This window comes from Ammospiza caudacuta, chromosome 25, assembly GCF_027887145.1.
Source record: "Ammospiza caudacuta isolate bAmmCau1 chromosome 25, bAmmCau1.pri, whole genome shotgun sequence".
Taxonomy (NCBI): Eukaryota; Metazoa; Chordata; class Aves; order Passeriformes; family Passerellidae; genus Ammospiza; species Ammospiza caudacuta.
Window position 1 is genome coordinate 7611872 of NC_080617.1, and position 25684 is coordinate 7637555.

The 25684-nt window shown below is 60.5% G+C and overlaps 1 protein-coding gene across 1 annotated transcript; it reads right to left on the reverse strand.

Annotated features, from left to right (window-relative positions):
- On the reverse strand, positions 1 to 24141 carry SLC9A1 (solute carrier family 9 member A1). Its single transcript, XM_058819729.1, has 12 exons — positions 23814 to 24141; positions 7004 to 7464; positions 5199 to 5449; positions 4398 to 4615; positions 3764 to 3966; positions 3456 to 3545; positions 3052 to 3122; positions 2730 to 2903; positions 2508 to 2622; positions 2055 to 2156; positions 1706 to 1778; positions 1 to 928 (listed from the first exon to the last, which is right to left on the reverse strand). Exons 1-12 carry the CDS (start codon positions 24139 to 24141, stop codon positions 606 to 608), a joined length of 2409 nt encoding a protein of 802 aa, XP_058675712.1. The 3' UTR covers positions 1 to 605.
- Positions 24142 to 25684: the final 1543 nt, after the last annotated feature.

The window sequence follows — 25684 nt, forward strand, 5'->3', positions numbered from 1 at the left end:
TGTGTCTGTGTGTGTGCGTGCATGTGTGCGCGTGTCTCTGTGTGTGTGTGTGTGCATGCATGTGTGCGTGTCTCTGTGTCTCTGTGTGTGTGTGTGTGCATGCATGTGTGCGTGTGTCTCTGTGTGTCTGTGTGTGTGTGTGTGTGCGTGCCAGCCCCGTGACAGCTCCTGCTGTCCCATCTCTCCGCTCCGGAGCAAGGCGAGGGGGCAGTGAAGCACGGCAAAGAGGGGAGAGGGGGGCTGTGCCATGGGAGTGACTGTGGAGACCCCTGGTCAGAGCCGGCCGCAGGTCCTGAGTGGGTGGGCGCCTCCGGGGAGCCCCGCGGGGGCTGAGAGGCACCTGCAAATCCCAATCCCGGGCGGAAAATCGTCCGTCGCCCCCAGGCCACGCAGCCCAAGGAGCCCGGGGCATCCCGGGGCCCCTTCCCTGCTCGCTGGGGCCAGCCCAGGGCTCGCTGGGCAGAGCTGTCCTGGCAATCCCAGTCCAGCCAGGACAGGCTCCCCTGGCTGAACCCAGTGTGTAGTGACAAGAAACCAAAACGGAGAGCAAAGAACGAATGAATGAACAGAGAGAGAGAAACGCTTTGGAGGCCGTGTGCCAGCAGCTACTGGCCCTTGGGGATGAAGGGCTCCCCCTCCTCGGGCTCGGGCCGCGGGCCGGGGTCGCTCAGGCACCGCAGCATGCGCTGGTTGCTGGGGCTGTCCCCGTTCCCCGGCGTGAAGACGTCGTCAGTCCCCGGTGAGGAAGGCTCCTTCACCCGCATCACCAGCCCCTCCTCATCCTCCTCGGGCGAGGGCGGGAGGCCGCTGCAGCCCTTGGGCTCCTCGCTCATCAGGTCCACGGACTCGGGGGACTGCGGCGAGGCGGGGTCGATGGTGATGATGGGCAGGTTCTCCGAGTCCTCCTTGGGCTCGTAGGCCAGTGGGTCTGGGGGCACAGAGGGGTCAGGCAGGGAGGGGGGGGGTCTCAGGGACCCCCGGTGATGCCCCCCAGATGTGTGTTTGGGGCTGGGGTGCCTGGGCTGTCTCGCTGATCTCCAGTTCAGCGGTGTAACTCCTGTTCCCCATTCCACAGCCCAGCGGAGCTGCCGACAGCCCGGCTCCATCGGGAAGGGCGAAGCTGCCCTCTGCCGATGGACCGCGGGCTCGGCAGCCGCGGCACACCCGGCACACCCGGCACCCCGAGCCCGGAGCGGGAGGGACGCACAGGACAGGGGGAACCGCGGGTGCCAAAGCGAATGTGCCAGGGACAAACGGGGAATGCACTGGCAACAGGGCCGGACAGGGGGAACCCAGGGTGCCAAAGCCAATGTGCCAGGGACAAACGGGAATGGCTGGCAACAGGGCCGGACAGGGGGAACCCAGGGTGCCAAATGTGCCAGGGACAAACGGGGAATGCACTGGCAACAGGTACTGGGCTAAGCAGTCCTGATACCTGCCCGGGTAGGGGCACAGACAGAGATGTGGCTGCGTGGATGGAGCGAGCTGGGCTGCAAAGGGACTGCCCAACCTGCCTTCCCAGGGAATTGTGCTGGGAGCCAGCTGGGTGCCTCTGCTCGGAGCAGCAACGCTCTGGGCCGGGCTGGATGGGCGCAGGGCGGGGACGAGCGGGGCTGGAGGGCCACAGGGAGCTGCGGAGGTGCAGGACAGCTCCGAGGGCTCCAGGTGAGGGCAGTGCCGCTCCTCGGCAGCCCCTCCCACCTACCTGAGCCGATGCGAGCCCGGGACATGGTGGGTGAGTCCACCTTGTGCGCCGGCACCGTCAGGTAGTTGTTCATCTGCAACGGGAGCAAGGCACCGTCAGCAGCGCGGCCACAGGGATGGGTAGGGGACTGGACACGGCGATGAGCAGGGAGCAGCAATGGGACGCAGAGCACACAGGCACAGATCCTCCCAGCCTTGCTCCAGGGACTTTCTTGGGGCCTGGGGCAATCACAGGACCCCCAAGGCTCGGGGTCCCCCTCTGGCATCCAACCTCAGCCCCCTCCCTGCGCCCTCCCAGGCTAGGAAGCCCCCCTTGCCCCCATCCTGCCCACCCTGGTGTTCCCCAGCACCTTCTGCTCCAGCTGCCGGGCCTTCTGCCTCCTCAGGAGCATCTGGTTCCAGGCCTCCTCGTAGGGGTCAGCCACCAGCGTGTGCCGATTGTAGGAGCGCAGCTGGGAACAGATCCCGGAAAAGGAGATGGGTTAAAATCCCACACGGAGAGGGAGAGAAAGGTCACAGCCCCTTTTTCCCTGGAGATGGATGGGACAGCCACCAGTGGGCAGAGCAGGCCCAGGCAGACTCAGGGCTCATCCCTTCTGTGCCACCATGGGATGCCTGATCCTGATCCACCCTGGCCCAATGAGGGTTTAAGGGCTGGGCTCAGCCACTGACCAAATCAGCCTGGCCCTCAGAGTACCCCAGCACCATCCCAGGAGGAAAAGCCTCCTGGGGGAGAAGAGTCAGGCCAGGAGCACAAGGCACAGCAGGGCAGGGGACACGCACAGTGCCAGGGGACACCTCACCCTCTGCCTGGTTTTCTGCAGGTTCGTGCGCAGGATTTTCCGGATCTCCTCCTCCTTGTCCTTGGACAGGGCCGGCAGGACGCGCTCCAGAGGGAGGGTCTGGGGGTTGATGTTCCTGCACGGACAGACAGGGTTCAGAGCCACAGACCACCATGGCCACACAGCACCCAAGGGCAGGGAGCACTCAGGGTGCCAGGGAGGTGCCCAGGGCAGGGAACTCACTGGATGGAGACGGTGGAGACGGCAGAGGGGATCTTGCCGATGCCCCCGCTCTCCACCAGCTCGATGGCCTGCTTCATCTCCATCTTGTGGTAGAAGGCGATGAGCTGGGGCTCCTTGGAGCGCTCCCCCGCGATCAGGCACTTCTTCACGTACTTCTTGTTGAAGCGGTTCAGCCTTCCCAGAACGGGGCACAGGAGGGGCAGACACAGCTCAGCCCTGGCCCTGGCCCACTCCCACTCCCCATTCCCCACTCCCACAGAGCTGTGAAACCTTCTGGGTGGTGACTGAAACCCTTCCCCAGCCACCAAACCTCCCTACTCACTTGTCCTTCCAGTGGTGATGCCCATAGTGACCACAGATATCCTCGATCCCCGTCAGAAGGTGATCCAAGAACTGGAAGAGATGGTCCACGGTGTGAGCCGCTTGGAGGGCTCCTCCCCACCCCTTCCCTCCCCTGACACCCACACTGACACACGGGGAGGGTACTCAGGGTGTGTAAAATCAGGGCTGTGGGTCCAGGATGGGCTTTGGGAGGGCAGGATGGACCCACACAACCGGGCTTGGCTCTACAGGCACTGGGGGTCTGGGTCAGAGCGGGCACTGCACGACACAGACGGGGAGAGCCCTCGCTCTGCCCCCTTACCTTGGGCTCTGATCTAGGGGCAGGTCCCAGTGGCAGAGGTGGCAGAGGCAGGGAGAGCAGAGGGCTAAGGCAGCACGCGTTACCTGCGTGTGGATCTCCTCGTTGATGGAGCGCTTCGTCTCCTGCTTCTTCTTCACAGCCAGCAGATCCACCAGGGGCCGGATGGTCATGCCCTGGGGAGGGACAGGGGGGTTACATCTCTGCCCGAGGCACAGTGGTGGGGGTGGGATGGGCTCAGCAAAGCCAACCCGCTGTCGGTGTCACTGAGCAGCGTTTTGGGGACGCGGGGCAGTGACAGGGTAGGGATGGAGTGGGGATGGGCTCCCACTCTCCACACGGCCATGAGAGCCCCCTCCCCTCTGGAAGCACAGCCTGGGTGGGTGCCACCCACCTGCACGAAGACGGTGAAGAAGATGACGGTGATGATGGCCGTGAGGAACATGTCCCTCATGCCGAAGTGCTTGTAGTCCAGCAGGTAGCCCAGCGAGAAGGCGATGGCGCCCCGCAGGCCCCCGTAGGCGATGATGAACTGGTCCTTCGGCGTCAGCTTCACGATCCGGAACTTGTTGATGAACCAGGTGAGCACGAGGACACCTGGGGGACAGCACAGTCCTGGGGGAGTGGTCAAGGGCCCCCTCCAGTCCCAAAGAGCCCATCCTGCAGCCCCTCAGGGCTGTCTGCTCATCTTAACATCCCACGGCAGCTTCCACCCCACGTCTGGCACCACCATGGCCTCAGCCCCATCTCCCCAGCACCAACCACCAGCACGGGTGATGCCCACGGTGGAGCCGTGCCACCCAGGCATCTCCAGCCTCCTCTGCAAGACAAACCATCATGGCTGAGAGTTCACCATGACCCAGGTGCCCACTCTGGCCAGGCTGGACAGCGCTTGGAGCAGCCTGGTATGGTGGAAGGTGTCCCTGCCCATGGCAGCTGGAACGAGATGGGCTTTAAGGTCCCTTCCAACCCAAACCATGCCATGATTCTTTTACCACTGAGGGCTTTGCCACCACACTGACACTCACCCAACACCCTGGCGATGAGGCAGAAGAAGAGCGTGCTGATGACGAAGGTCCAGTTCCAGTAGTGGTGACCAGCCACGGTGGAGACGCCCAGGAAGATGAAGATGAGGGTCTCGCTCACACTGCTCCACATCTTGAGGAAATACTTGATGGTGGTGTGGGACTTGTGGGAGATGTTGGCTTCCACATAGGGCCGCATGACCACACCAGCAGCGATGAGCCTGGGGGTGAGGTTGGGGCCCTCAGCCAGCCATGGGGACATGGGGACAGCCCCAGGCCCGGGCCCTGCAGCAGCATTCTGTGCTGTGACACCAAACTCCAGGGCAGCACAGGCATTAGGAACCACCAGCAAATATTCAAGGCAACATGAGGTTTGTCCTTCCCTTGGCAGGGCAGGAGTGAGCCCTGGAGCACAAACCCACGGTGTCCTGAATGCTCAGCAGGCCCTGCCTGCTCCTGTGTGCCCGGGAGAACAGGAACAGGCTGCCAGCACCCCGGCGTCTGTGGGACAACTCCCAGACCCACATCTCTGGTGTCCCTCCTTGCATATCCCAGCCCAAACACAGCCCTGGGCCTCACTGGGCACGCAGTGACCATGCTGGGCCAGGCAGGACTGTGGTCACACACCCCTCAAACCCCCAAAGGCCAAAGGGACAGGAGGGCTCCCCTTCCCACTCACGCCATGATGCCGGACAGGTGGAAGAGCTCGGCAGACAGGTAGGCCAGGACTGTGGTCACACACCCCACAAACCCCTGAGGGTCCCAGGGACAGGAGGGCTCCCCTTCCCTGCCCGCTGCACTCACGCCATGATGCCGGACAGGTGGAAGAGCTCGGCAGACAGGTAGGCCATGTAGCTGTAGAGGAACACGAAGAGCGGCTCGATGACGCGGATGTGCGAGGTGAAGCGCGACGTGAAGGCGGCGATCACGCCGTAGATGACGCCCACCAGGACCCCGCCCAGCGACACCACGAAGAAGCTGAGGAAGCCGAGGATGATGTCCAGGATGGTCACCTGCTCGAAGCTGGCAAACTCCTCAAACAGGTGGTAGAGGACCTGGCAGGGACAAAGGAGAGCAGGGTTCAAACTGTCCCCCTGGTAGGGGGGGACAGCCTCACCTCAGAGGAGACCTCTCCTGTCCAGGGAGTGTGGCACACCTGAGCTGAGCTGTGTCCCTGCCTGGTGACCCCAAGCCGGGTGCTTGGCCAGGGCTCACACCAAATGCAGCTGCTGGTGCTTTGCTGTGCCAGACACAGACCCAGGGGTACCAGCTCCCTGCCCTCGGTGCCCACAGGGACACACAGAGATGTGTCTGGGACAGCTCTGCTCTCCAGCTGCGCCAGGAGGGCCTTTGGTCAGCAGCCAGAGCCCGTTCCTGTTTTCCCAACGAGCAGGAAAGGACAGATCCAGGCTGGGGGGCTCCTGACAGATGCATGGAGAGCAAAGCCCCACCTGGCCAGCCCAGCCCAGAGAAGAGCCCAAACCCTTGAGGCGGCTTCTGCAGCTGAGGGAAACCCGAGGGAAAGACTCTGGGCTGTGCTGGCTTCTCCCACCCCCAGACACTGTGGGGATGTTAAAGCACATGTCAGGATGGGAACAGGATTTAGGGCATCCTGCAGGAATAGCAGGAACAGAGGGCGAGGGGCCAGCTCCTGCCTGCCGGGGCCAGGCCCTGGGTGGGACAGGGGCAGGGGCACACAAAGGCATTCCCCAGGGATGAGAGTGGGGACACAGACCCTGCAGGCACCCCTCTGCTGAAAAACGGGGGACAAGTGCCTGGAAAAAGCCCCGTGGTGGGACAGAGTGTTCTTTGTCACCAGGAACCTTGTCAGCAGGGGCTGAGCAGCCAGCTCTGGAATGGACAGCTGGGATGTGGGAAAGGAGCCAGGAAAAAGCAGTGGGCTAGGAGTCAGTTTAGAGGTCAGCTCTGCAGAGAGGAGAAGGCCACGCTGACAGCCAAGCCAGCACCTGGACAGTGATGTCCTCTGGAAAGGGAGCCGGCCTGGCCCCACCTCCCAAAGGTCCCTGCAAAGCTGCTGCTTGCAGAGGGGCTGGGGGTGATCCAGGGGGGCTGCCAGCCTGGCCTCAGCTCCTCCAGCCTGGCTTCAGCTCCTCCAACCTGGCTTCAGCCCCTCCAGTTCTCCCTTTGCACGGCAGATGTGCTGCCCTCCCACCTCCTGGGAGCTGGAGGACAGCGACCATGTGAGAGACAGAGCAGCAGCTACAGGGCAGCTCTGCCTGAGCCAGGGTCAGCCCCTCGTGCTGCCCCTGGCAGGGCAGGCACGGGCACAGCAGTGACTCCAGCCAGGAGAGCAGATTCCCAAAGCCCAGCCACCAAGAGGCCGATGGGCACACAGCAATTCCAGCCAGGAGAGCAGACTCCCAGAGCCCATGGCATCAGGAGGCTCACCGGGCAGGTGCCCTCTGCCTCCCCAGCCCTCCAAGAGCATCACTCCACCTCAACCCACCTCTGCAGTGTTTCAAGCTCTGCTTTTAGCTTTGCACCTGGACACGGTTTGGTGCAGGCGGAGCCGCCAGGAGGCAGCTGGCACGGCCCTGACAGGTGCCCCCACCCTGGGATGAGCCAACCCCGTTCCCCAGGGCACTCACGACGGTGACGGCGTCGTTGAGCAGCGACTCCCCGAAGACCAGGATGTGCAGCAGCTCGTTGATGTGGATCTCCTCGAAGACGGCCAGCACGGCCACGGGGTCCACGGCCGAGATGATGCTGCCGAAGAGCAGGTTGGCCAGCAGGCCGATGTGGTTGAGGCCCGGCCCGCCCAGCTGGCACACGGCGTACATCAGCCCCCCCAGGAAAAAGGCGTTCCAGAGCGTGCCCACCACGGCGAAGATGAGGATGGTGCCCAGGTTCTCGGTGAAGGGGCGCAGGGGCAGGAAGTAGCCGGCGTCCAGGATGATGGGGGGCAGCAGGAACAGGAAGAAGATGTCCGACTTGAGGATGGGGGGCTTCTCACCCACCCCCTTGATGAGCCCCCCGACCAGAAGGCCCACCACGATGAGCAGGCAGCTCTCGGGAACGATGCTGGACACCGAGGGGATCACGTGGAAGCCTGGAGAGGGGGAGAGAGGGAGAGACACGCTGGGTACAGGAATGGAGGATGCTGTCTGCAGGGGACACCCCTGCCAGAGCCAGGGACCAGTTCCCAGCACTCCTCGCGTGCCTCAGTTTCCCCTCCTGGCCCGCTCTGTCAAGTGGAAACTGCAGCTTAACCAGACCATGGTACTGCTGGTCTCAGGCCAGGACCCTGAGAGTCCCAGCAGCAGGTGACAGCCACCCTTGGGACATGCCCTGTGGACCCCAGGGTGGCCATGGCAGGTGTCCCTGCCTGTGACAGCCCTGCAGCTCTCCCCACACAGCAGTCCCTGCTCCAGCTCTCCCCACTGCAGCACTGCCCCCAGGCACACACAGGCAGTGGCATTTCCCTCCCAGCAGACAGCAGCCTGCCCACCGTTCCCAGTGTGCCAGGCCAGCCCCATCCCCGGGCATCCCTGGCACAGGGCACTGTGGGATGTGGATGGGAGCTGCTGCCTGGTGCATTCCAGGATGCAATTCTCCCTCCTGCAGGTTTAACACAGCTGATTGCAGCAGGGACAGGATGCATTCTTGGGGTGAGGGTGACAGGGAACACATTTCCCCCGTTCCAACCCCAGCACAACCCCAAAGGCAAATCCCTGAGCCAGCCCTGACCCGCTGGGATGACATTCCCACCCAGCACCCCAGCCGGGCACCTGCCAGCCCACCAACACCCATAGAGGGTTCTGGGCTCCCTGCATCTCCTCCCAGCCTTCATCATTATTATTTTGAAGCGAGGCATATTTGTTCCCTGGCAAGGGAAGCAGTTTAAAATAAGGAGCCGTGCCTTGGCATGCCGCGTTCCGCCGTTCCTGCCGGCCGTGCCATCTGCAGCAATCCCACACCAGATTCCATCCCTCCAGCAGGAGCCAGATCCCCCCCGAGCCCGCAGGGGCCACACCTGTGCCACGGCCAGCTCAGCCCTCCTGCACCTTGCAGACACCCTCAGGTGCACAGACCCTCCCCGAGGAGCACAGCCCCCAGCCCCATGCAGGTCCTGGGGCAGGATCAGCCCCCAGATTCCCCCTGAGCTGCAGGAACAGGCTCCAGCCTGAGTGAACCCAGAGGATTCACCACTCCAGGAGCCATTCCAGCTGCTCCAGAGGGTCCCAGGTGCTGCAGGGATGCTGGCAGCAGCCCGCCTTGGCTTTGCCCCCAGCACACAGCTTGATGGGCACAAAGGGAGGCAGGAGGAGCTGGGAACACCAAACCCTGTCCCAAGGCACCCCCAGCCCCGTGCACCTGCATTCAGGGACTTCCCAGCCCCTGATTTACCCCCATGGGATTTCCCCTCTCTCCTGGAGCCCACACAAGCTCTGGGCACCCCAAGGCAGCCCTGGCACGCAGCTCCCATGGGAGGGGAGTGATAATCCCCTTTCCACGCACAGCTCATGCAAACCCTGGGAGCCACCGACCCTTCCAGCACACCGGGCAGTTTCTGGCTGGAGCAAGGCCTGAAGCCACACAAGCAGCGAGAAGCCGACAGCAGGGCAGTTTCTGCTTGCTAAGTATGTTCAATCATGAATAAAACACAAACACTGACAATTAAGCATCTCTCACTTCTTCCCCACAGGCCCCAGGATTCCATTAAACTGGAACATTCGTGTGCTGATGGGAATTCAGTGGTTTACAGCCTTTTTGTGGGGCCCTAAAAATACACTTACACGGGCTGCATTTTAATTATGTCTTTGATTTCACTGAATCTCAGCCATTTTTTGCTCCCCGCTTGCTCCGCTCAGTACTTTTAGAGCATCCCAGAGCTCATTGGTACCCATCTGTTGGTGGGAGCCAGCATCCCACCTTGGGATGCTTGGGGGTGACTGGTGGGAAGGACGAGGCCAGGCGAGGGTGAAGTGCTTTGATCCCAGCCCTGTGCCTCCTCAACTTCCCTCCTGGAAGATGAGGAAGGCTATGCAGGATGCTGGGAGAGGACAATGCCCAGCCAAGGGGCAGCAGAAAGGGGAATAAGCCTTGATAATGGCATTAAAGATTACAATAATAATAATAATAATAGCAATAAAATAATAATAATGTGACCCCTGATCCCTAAATCCCCAGCACAGGGCACGCACAGCCACCCAAGCTTCCTCCTTTGGAAAACAAACCCCATGGGAGCAGCTCCCTCTCACCAGCATCAAACACACCCGAGCCATTAAAGGAGAGAAGACAGTTGGGTCAAACATGAACCCCGAGGGGTTGAGCAAACACAGAGAAGGAAGTGCAGGAGATAACAGCTCCTGTGAAAACAGCTCCTTGCCCACACCACACAGCCAGCTGCCACGTGCCCAGCAGGGCACACACTGGTGGGCAGCAATTCCTTGGGTCGGGGCAGAAAGGAACCAGGGACAGGAGCCCCAGTTTCAACCACAGACTGAGCACTTGCAGATCTGGAGGAAATCCCATCCTTGCAATTAAAGAGATTTCGGGCAAGGAAAGCTGCTCTGACAGAGGTTGCTCTGCAGCTTCTGAGCATTTCTGGTCTTTATTTTGGGGTCAGTGGATTTGCTGGACAGGAGGGAGCAGGGAAGGGAGCACAGGCACAGCTGAAGGGCCCGGCACGTTCATGGTTAAGCCGGATGCCCCTGAGGCTTCACCCCACATTCCCAAACACCCACGCAGGGACACGGCCTCAGCATGAGAGCCAGGATGCTTCCAGGAGGATCCTGTCAGCCCAGAGGAGGCGCGAGAAAGGAGAGTGCTCACACAAACCCCCCATCCTGGCCAGGCTCATTGCAGCAGCTGCAGGCTCCAGCAGGCAGAGGAGGAATCACTCAATTATTAACCAGGGCCAGGAGCTCTCCCAGCCTGGGGATGCTGCTCTGGAAGGAGGGGGTGGATGAAGGGTCCAAGGGGCAGTGAAGCCCCCAGGTGATGCTCTCCCAGCCCTGGGGATGCTGCTCTGGTGGTACATGAAGGGTCAGTCTGGGAAGGGGCAGTGAAGCCCCCCAGGTGATGCTCTCCCAGCCCTGGGGAGCCCAGGCAGGTGCTGGTTTGGGCTGCAGCGTGGCTGGGAGTGGAGCTGGCTGCTCTGGGAAGAGCAGGCATGCTCAGAAGGGCTGCCCTTCTGAAGGACACTGCAGAGAGCAGGGCTGGAGCAGACACGAGTGTCTGACAGCAGCGGGCCCCTCCAAGGGCCACCATAACCCTGCGGGCTGGGCAGGCAGCAGCAAGCCCAGGTGCAGCAGGTGTGCTCACCTTCCCACACTCCTGTGTGACACACGGAGAGCCCCACACACTGACACCCTGCTGGCTGAACCCCAAAATCACACATGTGTCACCAGCCCTGGGGACAAGCGATGCACGGAGCCGTGACTCAGCACCGTGCCCTTCTCTGTGCGTGGAAGGAGCAGCAGGGAGGGAAGGAGGGCTGGGCTGGGCTCCAGGGGCTGCGGAGCTCTGGGATCTGCCCTTCCCACGCTTTGGGCAGGCCCAGGATGGGGTAGGACCCAGCAGGGTTAAAGCCCTGTGAGGATGGCAATGCAGTGACACAACATTTTGCAGCTGGCTCCCAGAGGAAAATCCATCCCAGCCCTCCAGAGCTGGGCTGCAGCTTCTTCCATTTATCCCTCACAAAACCACAGTGGATTCCTCTCTGCCCTGGCCTGCCCAGGGACCAGCCAGGCTCTGCTGAGTGCTGTGGCTCCAGCAGGGATCTCAGGGTGTCTCTGCTCTGCTCTCCCTTGGAAAATGGAGCCGGATCCAGCAGCAAAGACAAGGAACAAGGAGAACGGAGAGAGCTGCACCAGATGCAATGGGGAGCCTCGAGGGAAGGGGATGAAAATTGAACTTGCTCAAAAGGAATTAAAAAGCTGGTGCTCTACACGTATAAATAGAGCGAGGCCACGGCTGGTGTCACCCTGCCAGGAGAAGGGGTAAAACCACTGCACTTAAATTACATTCAGTGCCTCTCACAAGCTCCAGCACCACCACGTGCCCTGAAACCCCAGCCCCACAGAGCCCCAAGCTGGCTGATCCCCACAGCATCCCACTGGGAGGGCACATGTGGGGCCATGACGCAGTCTGGGCTTTGCCAAACCCTGTTCTGTTTCACCAGGGAGCAGGCAGGGTTTAATGCAGGTGCAGCTCACCCCAGTGCTCCCCTGCAGCTCCTTCTGGGCTGGTTTCAGCAGCTTGGGTTGATCTGGGCAGCCTTTTAAGCACCCAGTGGCTCCAATGTCCAGAACGGAAAAGCGTTGATTTTCCACCCCAAAATGCCATTTCCTGGTGAGAAGTTGACTTCTTGTTTTTTGTGTTAAGGCACAGGTACAGAAAGTGCTTCTAAGCACAACAATTTCCTCCAGAACAAACCAAATGTTTCACTCAAGCCTCATTATTTTGTTGTTGCTAATTACGAAGCAAAGCCAAGAACCAGGAAGGTAATTAATTTATGCTGCTTTTTGTGAGTCATGAGCAAATGCAGATCCCACACAAGGGCCACAGAGCCACCCTCCAAACCTGGCTGTGGGCACAGCGTGCAAAGCGAGCACGGGCAGAAGGGAAAAGCAAAACACCCAGCCCTGGTTTCGGGGTCACTGCTGCACCCCAGACTCGGGTGGGCAACCAGGCTGGTGCTCAGGGCAGCATCAGCCCTGCCCCACAGCCCCCAGGCATTTTCAGGAGTGGGGATCCACTGCATCCACGTGGGATGGGATGGGATGGGATGGGATGGGATGGGATGGGATGGGATGGGATGGGATGGATGGGATGGATGGGATGGATGGGATGGGATGGGATGGGATGGGATGGGATGGGATGGGATGGGATGGGATGGGATGGGATGGAATCAGTGGGATGGGATGGGATGGGATGGGATGGAATCAGTGGGATGGGGTGGGATGGGATGGGATGGGATGGGATGGGATGGGATGGGATGGGATGGGATGGAGCCCTGGGCTGGCCCCCAGGTCTGCCTGCCCAGGGTGCCCAGCACAGCCTGGCCGTGACCCTGCCCAGCTGGATTGCACACAATATCCCCAAAAGCCATGCTGCCACGGCCCACAGCCATCAGGAGCCGTGCCAGATGGGGAAAGGGCTGTTGTATTTCCCCTTGGTGTGACATTACCAGCCCTGTGCCTGCACACCCTGCTCAGCCCCACCCCACCCACCTGCCCCTGGTTTTACCCCTCTCTCCCACCCAAAGCAAACAGCCCAGGGCACCAGGAAGGAGCTGCTGTGACAGGAGCCCCAGGGTGCCTGGTACAGCCCCCAGCACCTGGGCCAGGTGTGTGTGGGAAGGTGACCCCGCTGGACCCTGCTGCTTTGCTGGAGATAAAACAGGGCTGATAGCATCAGGCCAGCCCTGGGGTGACTCAAAACCTGAAAGGCACAGGACAAAAAGCAGGCGCTGCCAGGAACCAGCCTTGCGGCAGCTCAGCCAAGCAGCCACAAGCCACAGCCTGAGCTGGCTCCACACAGGAGGACCCTGAGAATGGCTTGGTGAGCCCTCAAGGTACAGCCAGAGCAGGAGGCCTGGCTGGTGCAGCCTTCATCCCTGAGGAACAATCCATGGACAGAGGCCTTTAGCACAAACACTTGAACACCGGTTTTTTTTCAGAGCAGCAAGGGCACTACTCTGGTTTTATCTTGAAGCACTCACAAGAAATTAACAGATCAATTGGGAGTCTTTTACAGAGCTGGTATTAATTTCCTCCCAGCTGTAAAAAGGAAATGAGAGACAAAAGACATTAAATGGACTTGCCCACGTCCCCAAGTGAGTGGCGTCAGAGCTGGTGTGAGAACCCACAGCTCCCGATTTCCAGTCCTGTGTTTAGATAACGCTTCTCCTTCACACCAGAAGGGAAGGCAAGGACACTCTGCAAGAAAAGCACATATTAAGAAAGACCTAATTGCCATGAAAGACTGCGAGACCCTTGGACTGTCACCCCACGGCTGCAGCATTCCAAGCAGTGAGGAATGCGCAGAACCAACAGGAGGCTTCAAGGCTCGGTGCCACCACATGCGGAAAAATCCTCTTGCAGGCCCAGCTGTGCACAGCTGTGCACGGAGCAGCTCTCCTGCTCCCCTCTGCAGGTCTGGAGCTGCCCTGTGACCCAAGGCTCAGCCAGCCCAGGGGGCTTTGGGACACCAGCGCAGGTTTGGAGCTCCCCGGTAGCCCCGACCCTGCTGACTGCATTCCTCGAACGGGCAGGTTCAGAGCCACTCCCAAACCAAGCTGCAACCACCAAACCTGCTCAGAGCCCCTGGGCAGGCTCCACTCAGCTCTGCAGGGTGGGACCGTGACTCCTCAGCAGCCCATGGCACTCACCCAGCAGCAGCTGGGCATGGGGCACTCGGGGACAAACTGCCACCCAGATTCTGCTGTGGCTGCTTCCAGGCTCACTTTGACTCTTCCCCACCAGCTATGGGTGGGTGCAGCTTGCAGCCAGGCCTGCAAGCTTATTTATAATTCCTGGCACAGCTCGTTTACCCTGCAAAAGTGAGTTTTCTACGGGATAACAGCATCCTCATCCAGGTGTATACCCTTCAGAACAGTGACAGCAGCTGGACTCGTGCATTTTGAGGATGTTTAGGGTCTAGAAAAACTTCTTTAGCTGCAGGGAAAGGGACAAGGAGCTAAACATAACTCACTCTCAGCAGCCACGCTCTTCCAGATTCCTTCAGCTGCTACAAGGCGCTGGATGCCTCGAATAGCTGGGCTAGGAGGGGTCAGTGCCAGGGGATTTCTGGAACAGAATGCTCCCAGCGAACATCTGCATGCTGCAAAGGGAACCTTCACACTGCTGGATGCAGATGGAGGCTCTGGAGCAGGGGGATGCAAACAGACAGAGCCTGGTCACCCAAAACAAGGCTCCAGCTGCTCTCCCAGCTCCTGACCCTCAGCCACAGCACACTGCATTTAATGCCCAGCTCCTGCTGACCCTGGAAGCCCTGGGGAGAGCCAAACCTGAGCCAGCCTGAGGTGAGCACAGACACAGTCCCCCGCAGGGCGATGCCAGCCGCCCTTCCCAGGAAGGGCAGACTTCCTACCAGGAACACGGGCAGGAAAGACAAACAAAAGCTTTTCAGGAAACAACCTGTTGGTCTCCACTCGGACAGCGGGGAGGCGGTAATTGCAATTAGCACTGATTGCTGCCGGGCTTTGCAAGCCCAGACAGAGTGACACCACTCTCAGCACACGCCAGCAGCGCGTCCGGAGCCAGCGCCAGCGACGGCCACTGTCACCTCTGCCCCAGTACAGAGACAGCATCCCCGCACTCTGAGACAGCATCCCAGCCTTCAGCACCACCCCAGCCTTCCAGCACCATCCCAGCACTCAGAGACACCATCCGAGCCTTCAGCACCACCCCAGCCTTCCAACTCCATCCCAGCCACGATGGGATGCTGTGGGAAAAGCGTTCCCAAGGGAAACCGAGGCACCAACAGGGCTGGAAACACCAGCTCTTCTCTTCAAAGGCCTGCATGTGCTTAAATCTGTGCCCCTGGGGTGTCTGCTGTAAAACCTCCAGCAGTGGGGTGGGAAGCTGCCTTCTCTCCAAAGCCGTCATTAGGATTGAGCATGTCGTGACTCCAAAATGCAGAATAATTCCAGGCACTGGGAATAAACTGCTGCCACGGGTGTCTGCTCTGCAAGTGTGTGTCTTGCACAAGAGAGGGGAATTATTTCCCTCTGTTCAGTGGGATTTAAGTGCTGTCTCTGGAGGTCGATTGCATTGCAACTCTCTGGAGACAAAGACCTCGGATGCTGAGATGTTTGTGAGTCACTCCTGGGCAACCCGAGAAAATCTGTGCGTTCTCTTTAGTCTCTCTGACTAAAAAAGTACTTTGCATTCCTAAACTTTCCACTCAAAACACCAGCCCAACTTCAAACGAGCCTCAGCCGTGCCCTTCTTACGCAGGCAGGGTCTGGGAAGGAGCCCCAAGAGACAGGGGTGATGTGACACCAGATTTCTGTACCCCCAGAGGTGAGACACCACCAGATTTCTGTATCTCCACAGGTGACACACCACCATTTCTGTACCCCCAGAGGTGACACACCTCCAGATTCATCTCTCTGCCCCACTCCAAGCAAGGCTCAGCCTGGATCCTGCCCCTTCTGGCAAACAGGCAGCAACGAGTGTGTGCACGCCCGTTCTGCTGAGCTTTCACTTTGGTTTCCTCCTTCCCAAGCAGGAACACACGAGCTCTGCTGCCCCAGAAAAGAGCCAAAGAACAGAACACGACAAGGTTAACACACAGCTGGACGGCACTGTGGAATCAGAGTGGTCCCTGAGATATCCAGCACCACGGGGAACAGATGGTGGGACCTCAGTGCAGTGAGAGACTCAACCACCAACACTTGGTTCAACCCAAACCATCTCCTGCTCCTCTGCTGCTCCCTTGGAAGCTGTCTGGCCCTGATCTCACTGAGGTTTTCATCAAACCCACGCTGGCAGTTTTGAGCCCCAATGGGTGAGAGAAAGCTGCTGCTGACTCAGGCAGCCCAGTGCAGGGATGAGGCGCAGCCCAGCTCCAGCTCCACTCAGCAAGGCTGTGTTTCCACAGAGTATTCCGTGTGGATTTCGGGTTTTATTTGAGCAAATTAGGCCTTGGGGACCCAAAACAGAAGAAAAAAAAAATAAAAAGAAAGCAAATGTTTACAAGGCAGCTGCAGCAATTCATGCCCATTACTGTTGGTGCCCACAGCTCCAAGGATGCTGCACCAAGGACCAGGCCCTGCATGATCCTGGGACAGGCTCAGAGCCCCCACCAGCCCTGCACCTACAGCCAAATCCAGGGCTTGCAGGAAGGAAAAGGGAAGGATTGTGATAAATTAGTATTTATTTGCAAGTCTAATGAGCATCTGGTGAGTACAAGTGCTAGAGAGATATCTGTGTCTCGTCTGCACAGAGGGGCTGCAGTCCCTGTGTGCCACAGGATTATTGACACCCCAGGAACGACCCTCTGCCCTGCACCACCACCTGCATTTCCCTTCTCCCATGTGCAACCCTCAAACCCCAAAGGAAACTGTTCAGCTGCATTAATTGCAGACAAAAGCCTTGTCCTCCACCCCAGTAATTCCCAAGGGAACCCCAGCATCTCTGGGTACGGTGGGCAAGCTGTGGTTGGGGGATTGGGCAGTTTGGGACAAAGGATGGGCACCAAACAGGCCAAGGATCAACACGTTCTGCTGCCACCCCACAAGCCAGCCCGGGTCAGCTGCAGGGCTCAGGGCAGGAACAGCTCCATGGCACGTCCTGAGAGCCAGGCCAGCTCCATGGCACGTCCCTGAGAGCCAGGCCAGCTCCATGGCATGTCCTGAGAGCCAGGCCAGCTCCATGGCATCTCCTGAGAGCCAGGCCAGCTCCATGGCACGTCCCTGAGAGCCAGGCCAGCACATGGCATCTCCTGAGAGCCAGGCCAGCTCCATGGCATCTCCTGAGAGCCAGGCCAGCTCCATGGCACGTCCCTGAGAGCCAGGCCAGCACCTGGCACCTCCTGAGAGCCAGGCCAGCTCCTGGCATCTCCTGAGAGCCAGGCCAGCTCCATGGCACATCCCTGAGAGCCAGGCCAGCTCCATGGCACGTCCCTGAGAGCCAGGCCAGCTCCATGGCACGTCCCTGAGAGCCAGGCCAGCTCCATGGCACGTCCCTGAGAGCCAGGCCAGCTCCATGGCACGTCCCTGAGAGCCAGGCCAGCTCCATGGCACGTCCCTGAGAGCCAGGCCAGCACCTGGCACCTCCTGAGAGCCAGCCCAGCACCAAGCTGGGCCCTGGCTGCCCCAGCACATGCAGCACCCACACCCCAAATTCCATCCCCAGCCTGTGTGGGAAGCCAGCCCAGCCCTGACCCCAGCACCAGGTCTCCAGGCCTTTGCTGGTAAATGGGAGGAAACAAAAGCTTTGGTTCCTGAGGGCCCTGAGGCCCAGAAGCTGCCACGGGCAGCAGGGTCCCTGCAGGGAGCAGAGGCAAGGCTGCCACGGGGTGTGATCCTGCCTTAATGGACATCAGGGCTCGCCAGGGAGGAATGGCTGTGATTACAGACCTGTGCTGCTTTCCGCACTCCATCACCATCCCGCACTGCACAGCAGGAATCCTTCACTCTTCCAACCATAATTAAACTAATGGTTTTCTCAGATCCATGGAGGGAACAGTTTGGATGTTTTTTAGCTCAGACACCAGCAACGGGCAGATCACAGAGGAAAAAATAAATGCTGTGGCTGTTTTCTCTGAGATGGCAAAGCAGGGGAAAAGGGAGCCAGAGCATGTTTAGATCATCCCCCAACAAGGAAGTGGGAATGCAACAAGTCTGCATTGGAAGAGACTGTTTAAATTCATCGTCACGACAATTTACACTTGTGTGCACCAGCTGCAGCAGCACTCCAAAATCCTTTCTGAACAGCCTCTCCCCAAGCCCAGCTCCCTGGGACAAGGGGGGACACTGGGGTGATCCCCAAGCTCTCACCACCCCGTGTCTGCAGCCAGCAGAGATAAGCCAGGTTGTAGGACAAACACTGCAACCAGGAATGAGACAAACATTTGCCTCTGGCCCAGAGAGGGAACCTGGATAAGCCAGGGCCAGGATCCAGCAGGAACAGCCCCTTCCCCCAGCCCAGCAGGGCCATCCGTGCCCACGGAGCACACCTGGGGTGCACCAGGGCCACAGAGGTGACCCCAGCACACCTGGGGAGTCGCACACACGCACTCCCCACACCGGGCACAGCTCCTCTGGCAACGTTTCCTGGCTGTGCCATTCCCTCCCTTGCAGGTGGCACTGGCAGAGGTGTCCCCATGCCAGTGGCTTTGCTCTGGGGTGTTCCTGCTGTGTCTGGCCTCAAGATCCAGCTCTTCCATCCAGGGCCACCACCACAGCAGGTTTCCCACCCTGCTTATCAGCCCACAGGAATCTCAGGTTCCTCCACTCCCAGGGCTCTGTAAAACCTTGGGGTGGCTCCTCCAAAAGCCACGATTCCAGGGCAGGGATGTGGGCTGATAAAAACGTTTGAAAAGCACCCAAGTGTTTTAGCACCCAAGAGTTTTAGCACCCAAATCTCGCTGCCAGCCAGCAGCCACCAGCTTCCACAAACGTTTCTGTGGCAATTTTGAAATTGTCTCTTTTCCTCCAGGCACAGGAGCCACCCCCATGCCCTGAGCCTCTGTGGGGCTCCACAACCCCACCTGCACCCGTCAGGTTCTGCCCTTCTTCTCCCAGCTCCTATCACCAGCTCACAGGCACTGGGACCTTCCCTAATCTTGCTCCTCTGCAGGCACAGCAGTGCTGGGGAGCACTGGAGCTCTCAAAGCAGTGTCACCAAACACAGGAGCTGTGCTGGCATGGCGGGCTGAGCTGTGACACCAAACCTGCCAGGGCACCAGCGTGTCCCCACACAGCACTGGAGCTCTCAAAGCAGTGTCACCGAGCAGGGTGCTGTGCTGGCATGGCGGGCTGAGCTGTGACACCAAACCTGCCAGGGCACCAGCGTGTCCCCACACAACCCAGCCCAGCACAGCTCTGGGCTCTGCTCACTGAGCACAGCTCCGTCCCCAGCTCGTTTTACACCAGCCCAACAGGCACAGGGTGGGGACAGTCCTGTGAGTGCCAGGCTGGCGCTGGCAGCTGTCACTCGCTGAGGAGGGGCAGGGAGAGCCCTGCAGGTGACTCGGGCTGGTTTGTGGGGTGGCAGCAGAACGTGTTGGTATTTGGCCTGTTGGGCTCACATCCTCTCTCCCAGACACAGCAGGGCTGCCAAGGGGGAAGGAGAGGCACAGCAGTGACTCAGTGACTGTCACAGTGAGCAGCAGTGGCGAGTGAAGGAGCTCAGCTGCAAGCATGGTCCCTGCCATGGGGACACAGGGAGGGATGTCCCCACGGCCTGGCTCTGGCTCGGCTGAGCCCCTCTGCCCCACAGCCCTCCGTGCTGGCTGGAGGGGGCTGATAACACCAAAGCTGCCCCACACTGACCCCCAGCAGGAGCTGGGGCTGGGAGGGGACACTGCTGGGACTGTCCCACACTGACCCCGGGGATATCACACATCACATCAAGCAAAGGCAACAGAGGAAGAGAGGGTGGGCAGCTCTAATCAGGACATTTGCTTTCCGGAGCAGCCACCCTGCTTCTGAAGGAACTTGCCAGGAAGTGACTGGACATCATCTGCTGATGGGAAGTAGAGAATAAATCTTTTGTTTCCCTTTGTTTCCGCACGTGACCTTTGCTTCTGCTTTATTAAACTGCCTTTACCTTGATGCATGAGGATTTTTCCATCCTGGTTTCTCCTGCAGAGGAGGGAAGTGATAGAGCAGCTTGGTGGGCACCAGGAGTCACAGAATCATGGAATGGTCTGGGTGGGAAGGGACCTCAAAGCCCACCCAGTTGCACACCCCCCATATCCCAGGGACCTCAAAGCCCATCCAGTTCCACACCTCTCACCATGGGCAGGGCACCTTCCCCTGTCCCAGGTGCTCCAAGCCCTGTCCAGCCTGGCCCTGGACACTTCCAGAGATGGGGCAGCCACAGCTGCTCTGGGCAAGCTGTGCCAGGGCACAGGTAGCCCCAGCTCTCCTCCAGGGTGGGTGGGAGCTGGTGCTCACCACAAAGCTCTGCCTGCTGGGCCCAGCACAGCCAGCAAAGCTGACCACAATCTGTTATTTACATTCCTGACTCACTCCTTCCCTTTCCCCTGAAACGAGGACGTATTTACAGTCCAACTTGAATTCCCCTCAATGTCTCTGGGAGCCACGTGAGCTGAAAGGTCAATCCTCAGAGAGGAGAGCAGATTTTCCTGCAGGGAATCCCCTCAGCTCACCAACCTCTCCCTGGGCACGGTGTGAAGGAGCCTTACAACACCCCTGCAAACCTTGGAGAAGGGCACAGGGAGCTCCTGACCGGGCTGTTTTGGGAAGGTCTGGCCTTCTGCAACAGTACAACAGGTTGGGACAACGTCTGGCTGCAACCTGCAGCTGCAAAGGCTTCTCCTGGCAAAGCCAGGCCACCATCAGACCTGATCTGCACATGGTTGTAGCTGCCCCTCGCTCCCTCTTCCCCTACTCAGCCCAAAATATCATGTGAGTATTAAGCAAAGCAGCCAGCAGCAGCTTCCCCTTCTGCAGGGGGATTAACACAGCAGGAACAGCCCACGCCTGCAGGACACGCTGGGGACACACATCCCCTGTGCCCTGCCCGGTGAGGGATCCTCCACAAACCAACTCCTCTGAGGCACTTCACAAAATGTGCAGCAAAGGGGAAGGGCTCAGCTCACACCTCTGATTCCCCAAACAAACCCACAGTGAGAGCTGCTGGAGAAAGGACAAATCCCCTGGATGCATTTCAGTCTGAAGAGCTGTGTAAAGCATCAGGAGCAAAAGGGGGAAGCTGAGCAACAGGACAAGGTCAGGCTGCAGAGCAGAGCCCTGGGAGTATTCCTGGGCTCCTCAACGTGGTCACCCTGCACTGCCCGAGGGTGGGTGACACCCTGCAGTGACTCACAGGGCTGAAGACTCACTTTTGGAGCAACTTGTGGCTCATTCGGCAGCTTCAGCCAGCAAGGAGAACTGTGGGGCTGGAGGGGGACACGCAGGAGGTGCTGAGCTGTCATGCACAGCCCACACCCTGGGAATTCCTGTTCTTGGAAAGAGATGATGCTGGTCCCCTCAGGATCACCCCGATGCATCAATAATGCACACTGACTGTGAGGAGAAGGAGGAAGCACAAAATCCTGTTCTATTTATCATTCCCCTCGTTCCCTTGCTGGAAATGGGATGCTGCAGACCCTGCCTGGTGTAGGGAGCCAGGGCCGTGTGAGCCCCATCCTGCCATTCCAGGCTGGGCTGCCAGCAGTGCCCAGCTGTGTAAGAGCCATCCCTGCGTGGAAAAAGCCTATTTTGCTGCTGCTGAACAGCACCCCGTGATGCAGGGCAGGAAGGATGGGGCTGGGAGAGGGACGCAGAGCAGTGAGAGGGTTTTGGCTGCTCACAAACACAGGGAGCTGTACCTGCAGCTGGGGAATTACCTGCCAAGGCAGCACGACAAGAATGCAAAATGAGGAAAGGAGGCCAAGGAAAGGGGTGTCCCGGGACCGTCCTGTGCCAAGGCCCTGCCACAGCTGAGGGCAAGCTGAGGTGTGGATTCTGGCATACCCAACACCTCTGGAGCTCTGCACAGCACGTGCCACCTCTGCCAGACTTGCAGGGCAGCCTCTCCTCAAATACCCCCCTCGAAACACGCAGTCTTGCATAAGACTTGTACAGCATCAAAGAGCTGACAGCCGACAGCCACAACTTTTCCTGCAGCAGCAGCACCACGGAGCCCTGGCTGCGGGCAAGGGAGGCACGAGCAGCTCCCACAGCACTCTGACAGAGTGCTGGGTGTCCCCTCCTCACAGCAGCAGTGACACCGAGTGCTGGGTGTTAGCTCCCCACATCAGCATCAGTGACACAGGGTGCTGGGTGTCCCCTCCCCATGGCAGCAGTGACAGTGCTGGGTGTCCCCTCCTCACAGCAGCAGTGACACAGAGTGCTGGGTGTCAGCTCCTCATGGCAGCAGTGGCACAGGCTGCTGGGTGTTCCCTCGTCACAGCATCAGTGACACAGGGTGCTGGGTGTCCCCTCCCCATGGCAGCAGTGACAGTGCTGGGTGTCCCCTCCTCACAGCATCAGTGACACAGGGTGCTGGGTGTCCCCTCCCCATGGCAGCAGTGACAGTGCTGGGTGTCCCCTCCTCACAGCATCAGTGACACAGGCTGCTGGGTGTCCCCTCCCCATGGCAGCAGTGGCACAGGGTGCTGGGTGTCTCCTCCATCCCCTGAGCTCTGCTCGCCCTGCTGTTTGCCAGCTTTCCCCGGCAGGCCCGCGGGCCATTGGCCCCTCCTTTCTGCTCCAGCTTCCGCACAGATATTCCTGATTTCATCACTCCCTGCTCCGGGAGCAGCGCTGAAGGCGCAGTGCCACAGCGAAGGGAGCCCTGCGAAGGGAGCCCTGCCTCCCCAGGCAGAGACCTTCCACCCCAGGTGCTTTGGGCAACGCCAGGAAGGCACAAAGCCCACCTGGCTCCAGCCTGCCCTCACTGCCTGTCTCCCAGACAAGCCTGCGGGTCCGAAGTGCTCTCACTCCTCCGCCTGCACGTAAATAAAGCGCTCGGGAGGCACTGTGGGAATGGGGCTGCACCTGCCCACGCACGCTCAGCGGGCCGGCAAGGGGATGGGGTATGTGAGGAGCAGCTGGGCAGGAAGGATCTGAGTCCTGGGGGTCTCTCAGAGCCCTCCAGACCAGGACAGGGCACAGTTTACAACAGCAACCAGCTTTAGAAAGCTCCTAAAGCAAGATTTCCCTCAGCAAGCTGCAGCACCCCATAAATGAGTGTTATCAAACCACTGATGGCAACTGAGGAGCAAAACGAAGGAGCACAGAGCACCCTTCCCTCCTCACCTGCTCCAAGGCAAACACTCCACCTGTGCCCCTGGCTGTATCACCAGGGATGGGAGCAGGGCCAGCTCAACCTCTGCACTGCCGGGGACAGCACAGCAGGCTCCATCCACCGCGTCACAGTTTGGGCTAATTCGGCTGCTATTGATCCAGCTGCAGAAGTTTGGAAAACACTTTGTCAACAGCCCCCGCCCCGGCAGAGGGATGCTCTGATGCTCTCCCGGAGCAGGGCATCCCGGGCTCATCCCAGCAGGTGCCTTTTCCAGCCCCAGCCGCTCTCTTTAATGCAGGAATCTCGGGACGCTGTGCATGCAGCGCAGGCAAAGCCGCCCCGCTCTGCTGCTGCGGAGGGGGAGGAAGGGGAGGCCGGGCACCGGGAGGCTTCTGAGGGACTTCTCCAAGGTTACAGAAAGCATCTGTGGTTAGGGAGGAAGTGAGCAAACGGGGCGCTTCCTCCCTGGGTGTCACAGGCAGGAGAGCAGACCTGGTCCAAGCAGGGTCAGCAGCATGCCCAGGCCGGTCCCAGGTGGGAGTGGAGGGACCGGGATGCTGCTGTCCACCAGGCCCAGGACAGAGAGCCAAGGTCGCGGGGAGAGCAGTGCCCACCCCGGCCCAGCCGGCCTGGGAGCTCTGCGGAAGATGTGCGGCGGATTTTGCACTGGGATGTCTGGGGTGATCCCACCCTGGGATGTCCAGAGGATCTCTCCCTAGGATGTCGCTCCTCGGGATGCTCTCAGGAGCCACTCCCTGGGGTGGCTGGGGGTGTCTGTCCCACCCGGTTGGGGGGTCCTGCCCTGGGATGCCCGGGGGTCCCGCCCGGGATGCTCGGCGGGTCTCTCGGGGCAGATGCTCACGAGGGTCACTCTTTGTGATGCCTGGGGGTCTCTGTCCCATTTGCCCGGGGGTCCCTCCTTCTCCAGGCCCTCCGCAGGCCCTTTCCCACGGACGCCCCCACCGCGCCGCCCACCTACCCAGCTTCATGAGGCAGGCCAGGAGGATCCAGAGGGAGATCTCGAAGGGGATGCGGACGTGCGTGTAGTCGATGCCGATGACCGGGAAGGCTTTGCGGTGCTTGGCGTGCCCCTCGGCCGAGCCGTTGGCCGGCTGCTCCTTGAGCGGGTGGATCTCCTCGGGCGCGGCGGGCGGCGCGGCGGTGAAGCCGGGCACGGCGCCGCCGGGCAGCGGCGCGGGCTGGCCCTCGGAGGTGAGCATGGGGTTGGCCTGCAGGACCTGCCCGGGCAGCAGCGGCCCCAGCAGCAGCAGCGCCCAGGGCAGGGCGCGCAGGGCCGCGGCGCCCATGGCGGCGGCGAGGCCCGAGGGGCGAGGGGCGCGGGCGGGGGGCGGCGGGGCCGCCGCGGCGGCGAGCGCTGGAGCCGCCCCGCCACAGCCCGAGCGGAGCTGGGCCGGCCGCGGCGCCGGGCTCGGCCCACACGGCGGGCGGGACGCGGCCCAGGGAGGCACCGGCGGGGCGGCGCCGGCGGCGGGAGGCGGGAGCGGGGCGGGGAGCGGCGGGGAGGGAGGGGAAGGGATGGGACGGGATGGGATGGGGCTGGGATGGGGATGGGGATGGGATGAGGATGGGGATGGACTCGGGGCCGGGGCCGGGAGCGCAGCGGGGCTGTGCGAGGGGAGCGGACAGGGGGATAAGAGGGGAGAAAGGGAGCTGGGGGCGCTGATGGGAGAGGGAAGGAAGGGAAGGGGAAAAGGAAAAGGAAAAGGGTGGGAGGGGGCGGAAGGTGGGTGCAGGGGCAGAGGAAGCAGGGGAAGGGGATGCAGGGGCCGAGGGCACCGGGGGCAGAGGGCGCTCTGCAAGGCTGGCTCGGGGGGAAGCGCAGCAGGGGCCGCGCAGGGAGCGGAGCTGTGCGGGAATCCAAGCCCCAAAGCACGGTCCGGGTGCCGGAGCACAGCAGGACAGCGGGATGTGGGGGCACGGGGGGCTCTGCACCGCGCACCGGGGCTGGCAGGGACAGGGGTGCCCAGGCACCCTGCGGGACCGGCCACGGGGCACGGGGCACGGGCACAGCTCCCAGGGCACAGCCGAGCCCGTGCCCTTCTCCCCGGTGACCGCTCGCTCGCTCGCTCGCTCTGAGTCACCAGGAAATCTGATAAGGCTCCACTGAAACCTCTGGAGCAGCCTGGGGGGGCCGCTGGCACCGCGGCCGGCTCAGCCTCCCTGATTTCTTGGCTCTCCTCCAGCACCCTGGCTGTCACACGTGTGTGACCAGAACACCCCAAACCTGCTTTGCTGCCCAAACTTTAGGAGCTGAGGCGCCTTTTGGTAAAGATGCAGCCCTTAATTCTTGTGAGAAGTGCATGGGCCCTTGCCATGGCACGTGGCAGCTGAGCCTCGAGCTTTGAAGGTGACGTTTGCTGGTTTGCACCAGCTACACTCTTGATTTCATCCTCCCAAAGCGCTAGTGGTCAGAGGATGCAGGGAATAGGGAGGGCAGGAGGGGAGCAGCATGGAAAATCATCCCCAAACGTGACCCATCAATTAAAGCACATCATCAGCCCCAGCAGGAACACGCTAGGTGTGTCAATTCCTCTTTTCCGTTTGGCCGTGTGCTGGGCAGCCAGATTAATCTGTTTTAGCAATTAGGCAAGAAACCCTGAGCGTTTCTCGTTCTGAAGGGCTTAGTCATATCTGGGTGAGAAGCCTGAGCTGGTGATGTGGGCAAAACCCCGGGGGCTGCTTGGCCTCCAGAGGCAGTTCCTGGAAGCAGAGCAGGTACAGAACAGCTGGAAATGCTCCAAAAGATTTGGGTTGGTGCAGGTTCTTGGCCAAGTGGAGATTTCCTTGCTCTGGCCTGTTTTAACCTGCAGACAAATCCCAGTCCAGCTC

What these genes read in the sequence shown, in the direction of transcription:
- SLC9A1 (XM_058819729.1), bottom strand. Translation starts at nt 24,141, where the DNA reads ATGGGCGCCGCGGCCCTGCGCGCCCTGCCCTGGGCGCTGCTGCTGCTG. An exon ending in ACGAGGAGATCCACACGCAG is followed by an intron (nt 3,123 to 3,455) that starts GTAACGCGTGCT and finishes CATCTCTTCCAG; the next exon opens with TTCTTGGATCACCTTCTGAC. An exon ending in GTCTCCACCGTCTCCATCCA is followed by an intron (nt 2,623 to 2,729) that starts GTGAGTTCCCTG and finishes CTGTCCGTGCAG; the next exon opens with GAACATCAACCCCCAGACCC.